Source organism: Doryrhamphus excisus, chromosome 11 (assembly GCF_030265055.1).
Source record: "Doryrhamphus excisus isolate RoL2022-K1 chromosome 11, RoL_Dexc_1.0, whole genome shotgun sequence".
NCBI lineage: Eukaryota > Metazoa > Chordata > Actinopteri > Syngnathiformes > Syngnathidae > Doryrhamphus > Doryrhamphus excisus.
In genome coordinates, this window is record NC_080476.1 from 12,256,860 (window position 1) to 12,265,420 (window position 8,561).

At 41.4% G+C, this 8,561-nt stretch overlaps 2 protein-coding genes across 3 annotated transcripts; one reads left to right on the forward strand and one right to left on the reverse strand.

Moving 5' to 3' along the window:
- The first annotated feature begins 87 nt into the window (after positions 1–87).
- arl10 (ADP-ribosylation factor-like 10) lies at positions 88–5,871 on the forward strand. Of its 2 annotated transcripts, none has more exons than XM_058088051.1 (4): positions 88–356; positions 3,690–3,867; positions 4,167–4,342; positions 4,418–5,871. In XM_058088051.1, exons 1-4 carry the CDS (start codon positions 219–221, stop codon positions 4,589–4,591), a joined length of 666 nt encoding a protein of 221 aa, XP_057944034.1. In that variant the 5' UTR covers positions 88–218; the 3' UTR covers positions 4,592–5,871. The 2 variants fall into 2 exon arrangements, with proteins under 2 accessions (XP_057944034.1, XP_057944035.1); XM_058088052.1 differs by having other exon boundaries at positions 3,693–3,867.
- On the reverse strand, positions 4,817–8,270 carry nop16 (NOP16 nucleolar protein homolog (yeast)). The gene is made up of 5 exons (XM_058088053.1): positions 8,052–8,270; positions 7,715–7,823; positions 7,377–7,443; positions 7,190–7,296; positions 4,817–6,829 (listed from the first exon to the last, which is right to left on the reverse strand). The coding sequence occupies exons 1-5, from the start codon at positions 8,267–8,269 to the stop codon at positions 6,686–6,688; spliced, it is 645 nt and encodes a 214-aa protein (XP_057944036.1). The 5' UTR covers position 8,270; the 3' UTR covers positions 4,817–6,685.
- Between the last annotated feature and the right edge of the window lie 291 nt (positions 8,271–8,561).

An 8,561-nucleotide genomic window follows, 5' to 3' on the forward strand; every position in this document is an offset into this window, starting at 1 on the left:
TCATCGAGGGATTTGAACTCAGCTTTTTACGCACGTGTAGATGAAAATCTCCAATTTCCACGATGCACTCCAACGCAGCATGTTCATACTGCGTCTCTTGGTAACAAAACAAGCAAGGAGTGCGGTCACATGTTCAGAGGAAACAGAACCAGCAGTGACGGTCGGTGTTGTTCGCACTCGTCCGAGAAGAAGCGACTCCCCTCCGGCTCCACACACACATGGTTCTCCTCCGGCACATCTCGGTGGCCCTGTCCGCCGCCGTAGCCGCCCTGGGTTCGGCGCTCTTCATCGCCCTCAACTACTTCTACAGGAGGAAAACACGGTTCCCGCATGCCGAGTACTGCACGATCAAGGAAGTGAGGGCACCATTGACTTGTTTTTGTTGTTGTTTTTTCTCATGCATGGCAAACTTGATGGTGAAATGTCACTGGTGATTGGCTAAGGAATGAATGATTGACGGTAATGATTTCAGGGGAGATTATTATGGTGCTGATGCTGCCTCATTAAAATCAGTAATGATGCATAAGACCTTAGACGTGCATACAGTATGCTGCTCCATCTCCATCTATTTACATGTCCCTAATCTCCTAACCTAGATTCAATCAAGAGGGAGGCTTTTAATAATCACTTTTTGTTCAAAAGCAGTAGGTTCATTACCATGATAGCAAATAGTACAAATGATAGCAGTTTAAAATAGCAGAAGCTGATTTTTTTTGGTGTTAAACATTGGATGTGAAGTCAGAATTCCATTAATCCTGCTTACCCAACGATACTTCTGTTTTTAAACATTAACATTTTTTTTAGCATTAACTCTAGCTTTTTCTTTGGCTTTTTGCAGCTGTTAACATGGCATTCATTCTGTTATACACTTGCGATCAGTCAACACAGAGTGTTGTCTTTTTATTTTGCTTTTTCCTTGGCTTTTGAGCAGGTTAATCATTTGCTATCAAAGCTAGCAGATCATTTTTTTCTGTTTTTTTTTTAGCATTAACTCTTAGCTTTTTCTTTGGCTTTTTGCAGTTGTTAACATGGCATTCATGATGTTATACACTTGCGATCAGTCAACACAGACTGTTTTCTTTTTGTTTTGCTTTTTCCTTGGCTTTTGAGCAGGTTAATCATTTGCTATCAAAGCTAGAAGATCATTTTTTTCTGTTTTTTTTTCAAACTTATTGTAACATTTGCACAGCAATAAAAGAACGTGAACAGGAACAACACATAAAGGAACTGCACTTTTTTTTGTTTTTTCATGTTAGCTGCTACAATAATAACATCGCTGTAGCTTGGTTAATATACAGGTCAATTATGTCAAAGGAACACTGTTGACGTTTTTTTATGAGGCTCTAGCGTCAAAATAGGTATTACCCATGACGTTCGTTGTTAGCTAGCTCGTATTAACTCGTTTTCAGAAAAGGTAAAGAAATATGTGTTCATGTTTCATATCAGGATTGTGAATGATGGGCACAATTCCAAGTGTAGTTCCCCTTTAAGACTGTTTTAAGGCTGGGTCTGATTATTTCTACATATGTATGTGATTACCAATGGGGAAAAATCAGGTTGATCGCTGAAGGAATCACTTATGTTAGCATTTTTTGTTGAATGCAGACTACTGACGACACCTACTAGAAGTTTCTTTGCCATTCTCACAATAATGAATGCCGCCTTGTTAGTGTTATTTCAATATAAGTGGCACAAAGCCAGCCTTATTTAGGCGTTAATCAATCGTTTTCTAACGCTAAAAGGAATTTGCTTCACCTTGACTCGGGGTTAAACCAAGACTGATCAAGCTGATCTGTGTGACAAGTTAGCATATAGCGTAAAAAGTTCAAGTGCCTGGGAGTAAAGAACTGCGGTGATACGGGTTAAGGAATTGATCCATCCCATCCATTTTTTTTGCCTCGTGTCTGCACTTGGGTCGCTGGAACCAGGGTACACATTGGTCGCCAGGCAATCGCTAAATAAACCAGTTACACTCCCATTCATAAAATCACAGTTTAATTTTGAATTTGATGGAATTTGACCTGAGTCATTGAGCAAGGCATTTAATTAAATCAGATGGTTATTTTTGCTGCAGATAAAAATGGCTTGTTAAGGGTAGGAACAAATAATTCATGTTTTGCGTGCTCAAATGCTTTGTTGTTACACTCTGTATCAGAAAGTGGTTGAAGAGCATCTCCTAGCAGGTGTCCACTCTGATCCCGTATGTACGTTGCAAAATGTCACTATGTATGTTGCAAAATGTCACTATATTTCCCTATAATGTCACTCAGGGTTCTGTTCAAACATTTTTGCAACAGACTCCTAAAAACACCAAAGCACTATTGTTATATATATGGGATGTTTGCGTTCTTGGCAAACAACACGGGGCTCCTGTCTTGTTGCTATTTCAAGATAACGATAGCATTTTTACATCCGATTTTTTATTTTTTATGTTGTTGCCGGAACTGCAATCTCAACGTTGCACTCTGCAATCTGAGATAAGGATGCGAGCGTGAAACGAGAATCGTTCACGATGCACAAAGTCCACGCTGATAGAGCTGCAATATAAAAGGAGGAGGAGGAGAAGCGGCACAAGCCGTGCAGCATCTGAGTGACTGCCACAGCTTGATGTCCCCCCCCGGCAGGTTGCAGATGGCTCCAGAAATGTACAAATGTGGTGATGTTTACTTACTCTGCATAAGCAGCCGGTGAGTACAGCCAGGAATAGACGAGGGAGAAAAAACTTAAAAAACTTTTTAAACAAGGAAGTCATCTTTTCCCCCCCGAAAATATCAACCCAGATCAAAGGTTTTGTCTTCCATGAATAAAAACAAACCTTGATTTTGCATGATCTCCCCATGCGTGGAGGGGGGGGGGGCTTCTCCAGGCACTCCGACTTCCTCCCACATTCCAGAAATATATATATCCTATATATTCATATCCATAGGTATGAATGTGAGTGTGAATGGTTGTTTGTCTATATGTGCCCTGCCATTGGCTGGCGATCAGTCCAGAGTGTACCCCGCCTCTCACCCAAAGTTAGCTGGGATAGGCTCCAGCATACCCCTAGGACAAGCGGCATAGAAAATGAATGAATTAATAATTTCCAGGACCAGTTCCAGTCTGGAAGTTCCAGTTTCTGAAGTCTGGAACGCATTCTGTGATGCTGGTTGGCTTTCAAATAGTTTTGTTTCCTCCATAGAAAATACTGGAAAATTAATTTACCATCATAACACCTTTATTGACTGTATAGGCAATGTTTTAAGTGACAATTCACAGTATATTAAAACCACAAATAAAGTAAAAGAGGGATCAGGAAAATGTTTGCCATACTCTCAACTTGTGGCATTTTATTAGCTACAGTCATCCCTAATTAATCGCGATTAATTCGTTCCAGACGTGACCACGGAAAGTGGGTCATAAACTGAATATGTTCACAGTTAAAGCAAAGAAAACTTGTTTGACTTTCTAAATAAGGGTTTTACAATTATTAGAGCCCCGTAGACATTAAATAACACCCCTATAGTCACCTGTGCACATTGTGTAACACTGTGCAGACATCACTTCAGGGATATAAACGACGGGGCCGCTGCTCATAGCATACTGCAAGCTACCGAGCTAACTAGTTAGTTAGAAATGATTTCTTCTAAACTTAAAGTGTTTGAAATTGAACGGGGAAGACAAAATTGTTACTTGAACTCTTCTCTTAGGAGGAAGAGGACCACGGAAAGCGTCAGGTCTTGGTCCTTGGCCTGGATGGAGCTGGGAAGAGCAGCATGCTCCAGGGTTTGACTCCTGGAGGGATTAATCGACGGTGCTGCGGTCCCACCAGAGGCTTCAACTTCATGAGCATCACGGCGCCCGCTTGTCAGCTGGACTTCCTGGAGAGTAAGATCCATTTCACCCCCCACCCCCCGGAGTATCCACATCCATCAGTTGAATAAAGAAGCTGTATGTCTATCTCTGACTGACAGTTGAGTCGTCAATGGGAGTCAAATGATTCTCCTTTAGGCAAAGATTTTATCGGATTGTAGCCAATTCGTCTTTGAACACATTTGTACCTCATTCCAGATTTGTTTAGATCTTTTGGATAATCGTCTAAATCCAATTGAGAACATTTGGGGATGAATAGCAAGGGGTGTTTGGCAAAAAAAAAAAAGATATGTCATGTTTTTTGGTCTGGACAGTCGGAGGTGGCAAAGAACTGCGGCGATACTGGTCGGAATATCTGATAAGGACTCACGTTCTGGTGTATGTGGTGGATTCCTCTGACCGGAACCGTCTCCAGTCGGCCAAGTTGGAGCTCCACCACCTCCTGAAGGAGCAGCCCCAGCTTCCCGTGGTGGTCCTGGGGAACAAACAGGTAAAGAAAATAGTTTTTAGACAATATCATGATTATTATTATTATTACAACAAAGTTTCTTGCTCCACTTACCAGGATAAACCCAACGCCCTGAGCATGCTGGAGCTTCATGAAGCCTTGTCTCTTGGTTCTGTGGTGGAGGACAGGAAGTTGTTCCTCCTGGCAACCCAGCTGGGATCAGAAGGAACCCTGAAGAACTCCTGCCGAGGCATGGACACCTTCCAGGACCTCCTGCTCCAGCTCATTTGATCCCTGCTTCTCCTCGCAAGACCAGGAGAGATGAACTTTTTCTATGAGTGAAGATGAGCCAAAACTAGCACCTCCACCTCATCCTCTTTTTTTTTTTTTTTTTTTAAACAAGCCCATTTTAAATCCCTCACGTCATGGACATCATTGAGGTGGCTTGTTTTGGCATGTCGACTGCAGACGAAAAGATTCTGCACCAGGATGAGTGACTCATCTCAATGTCAACGTGTGATAGGTTTATAGATTTTTTTAATGTAAAGTCGTGTTTGTAATACATCAAATGATGTACACACCTGAATCCATGCTGCCAAATCATGTTTCGAAAGACTTCTACAACATATCTTGGGGGTGGGGAATGGGGAAATGTAACGTAAAGGGACTTTATGCGGATTTTGCATTTCCAAAATCCCAAATCAACATACATTTTATGCAGCATGACAGCGCTGGACATTGATTTCTGGAAAAATATGCCTCTAAAGTCAAACACATTATGATGGGAGTGCATCAAAGTAGCCTCATGCATGACTTCATTAAGTCCTCAAGCCAGTTTTGCTTGTTTGCATAGAAGGGTTTGGCATGAATGGCAAAGAGAACAAGTGTGATGATAACCAAAGAACAGGAAATAAGACCCTCGTTAGTGTTTTTTGTTTTTTTTTCTCCCCAATTTATGGCTCTCATCGCTCGTTTTTCGCCACAGTTCTTGGACTATAGAGGCAGATTAGTTCTGCAGTGCTATTTTGTAATGAACAAGACTTCTTATTGGGCGGCACGGCGGTCGAGTGGTTAGCGTGCAGACCTCACAGCTAGACCAGGGTTCAATTCCACCCTTCACCCTCGGCCATCTCTGTGTGGAGTTTGCATGTTCTCCCCGTGCATGTGTGTGTTTTCTCCGGGTACTCCGGTTTCCTCCCACATTCCAAAAACATGCTAGGTTAATTGGCGACTCCAAATTGTCCATAGGTATGAATGAGTGTTTGTCTATATGTGCCCTGTGATTGGCTGGCGACGTGTCCAGGGTGTACCCCCCTCTCGCCCAAAGACAGCTGGGATAGGCTCCAGCACCCCCGCAACTCTCGTGAGGAAAAAGCGGTAGAAAATGAATGAATGAAAGACTTCTTATTCCCTTTGATGCACTGCAGTTGTGGAGATGTTTGGCAGCATGGTAATGGGCGGGTTATAGCTGCATGGGTCTTTTTATGTGTTGATGCAAACTGAGCTGTTTGGTGTAATGTTTGTGCATGTCATAAGACATTTTAAATGTGTTGAAAAATATTAAATATTTATATTGTCCTTGTCCTGTCTCCTGTTACTGTTTCAGCGTTAAAAATAAGGCCGTATGCATTGAAATTTAACATGTGTGATATTATTGCTCACAAGCATCAATCTATACAGTGTAATCAATGGGATTTGTTGGCTGGGCAAAAGTCCACAAGCAGTTCAACCAGACGTGGTTGTGATTTTACACACACATTCAAGTTAGGCATAAATATGGGACAAATGAGTGAGGCCATTTAAAGGTAGCTCACCAAAGAATATTTGCTTCAACTCTTAGTATCTTTACAACTGTTCAATTCCGAACACTGTGCCCCGATGTCATGACCAATTACCACAACATAGCAAGAGACAATGACTGCACTGTGTGAGTGGGGATCTGGTTTGTAAATAAAGTACACTTTAAATGTCAGTTATAAAAATAAAAGCAAAGTAGCTGTAATAGAGATGAATGTTGGAGATCCCCATCCTGAGGGATGGGTTGGGTTAACCTTTCGAACTGTGACGCTGTGGTGATGTCAACCAGCCACCAATTAAACAGACACATTTCAAGTGTAAAAAAGCCAACAACAAAAAAGCAAACCTTTTTGTCATTAGCGACAAATGAGTAAGGATATACACAATATTTATTTTAAACCACTTGAGGGTTACTGTTTTTTTGTAACATTTGTAAGTCCTCTTGTGGAAGAAATGATGTCACAGCACGCCAATCGACGGTCTCTTGTGACAGGTTTGGTGACAGTCTCTGAAAATAATTAGCACTCAGAGATTTTTTTTTTTTACTCTCACTTGTGGAGTCTGCAATGTCCTCCCAGCGTGAAGCCATCACTGCAAAGTCAGTGTAGGAGAGGCGAGCGAGCTGATGAAGGAGTCATAGTGATCCGGGTGGCAGCGCTTGTACTCGTTGATTTTCCTCTTGATCTGTTTGGGCGTGTCCTGATAGTAGTTCTTCTCATCGCGGGCCATTGCCTGTGGGTGAAAGGACAGCAAGTCAGATTGGTCACCTCCAGTAAAGACTGATATTGAGTGTTGTAAATCATAAAAATGGATGTAATTAAGCACATAATGCGTCCAAACATTTGACTGGAAGAAGAAGAAGGGCTAAATGCCGCGATGAGCAAAACACAATATGCAATTGGTTTGTTTGTGAGTGTCTTCAATCTGACATTCCAGCGGACCTGGTGCCAAGTCGTAGCAATATACTAGAACATCCGCAGTTGGACGCATCTGTACTGTGATGCTGGCCGTTCTGACTTCAAAACACCCGAGTCTGACAACACAAGTAATGGTGGGAACCCAAATTCAGGTGTTGTCATTTCTCCCTCTCACCTTGTAGTTATCGCTGTGTTCTCGGATCATGTGTTGAACATACTCGATCAAGTCAGAAGATAACGTCTTGGTGTCCTTCACCGGCAGGCTGGCCTCCTCCTCCAGACCTGGAACAGAAACAGCATGGTCAACATTGGACAGTGGTCATTACATTTTTTTTTAAAAAGTGTAGTAGTACAACACTTACGGTTGACAACATAGGGCTTGATCACAATGTTGACGGGGGCTTTCGTCTCTTTTTTCAGACCAAGGAGCTGAAAATATGTAAACAATAACAGTTATGTCCCCATGTTATTAGTAGAGAATAGGAAAATAGAAGAACTACAGGACACAAACCCTGGTCATCACACTATAACTACAGTTTTAATTGCACTTTTGGATATTTTGCTTCGTACACTATATTTGTTCATGTAACAACAATACATTACACAGTCAGGGAATAATGAGGGGTACAGTATATATATACATATCATACACCGTATGGCATTACAGACAAGACTCAAACCACCAGCAGCTACTACTTACACTATCTTTCTTGATGGGTACACTACGGTTTGGATCAAATGCTAGTCCCATCTCCATCAGGTTCCTGGCTGTGGACTTCCTTTGGTCCCATGCTTCTCGAATGTCTTTACTGTAAAAGCAAATATCATGAACACATTATAGTATGAACATAAACAGTAGGACGACTCAACATTATTATTCTCATGTAGTGGCTGTACACAATTTGAGCCACAAATTAGTTGTGTGCTCTAATTTTCTCACATGTTAATCGCAAATAAGTTTCCAACACGACAAATAATGTTCGTGTGACTGCTAGAAGGAAACTCGGTGAGTAGCTAGCATTAGCCACCATGCTTACTTGTCTATCCTCGGGTTGGCCTTCTTCAAAAACCTCTTCTTCTGCTTCTTCCGGTCCCTACCATAATCAAACTTCTTCTTTCTGCCGGACTTCTTAGCTTTCGGCATGACTATAAATGTGAGTATTAATGAATTCACAACACTAAGTAAAAAAAGTGTTATCGTTAGCAATGTGTGCCAACGTGGGGCGAGAGAATGTGCGTGTATAGTTCCGGTCATGTGATCGTTAGACCGCGCCTTCGTTTTTTCGAACATTTTATTTTTTTAATGCTTAAATGGAAACAGATACATCACACAAAAGTTTACAAAAATCTCATTAGGAATAAATAATATATTATTATTATTAATTTAGTAGGTTTATGAAATTGTTCAATTGATGATACAGGCTGTAGTTATTCGTTTTTACCACCAGAGGGCAGACAATAGCCTGTTCTGAATTATTTTCAAACGTTCATATTTGTAAAAACACACCAGATTATGTAAACTAAAAGTACATCAACTACTTCATTGT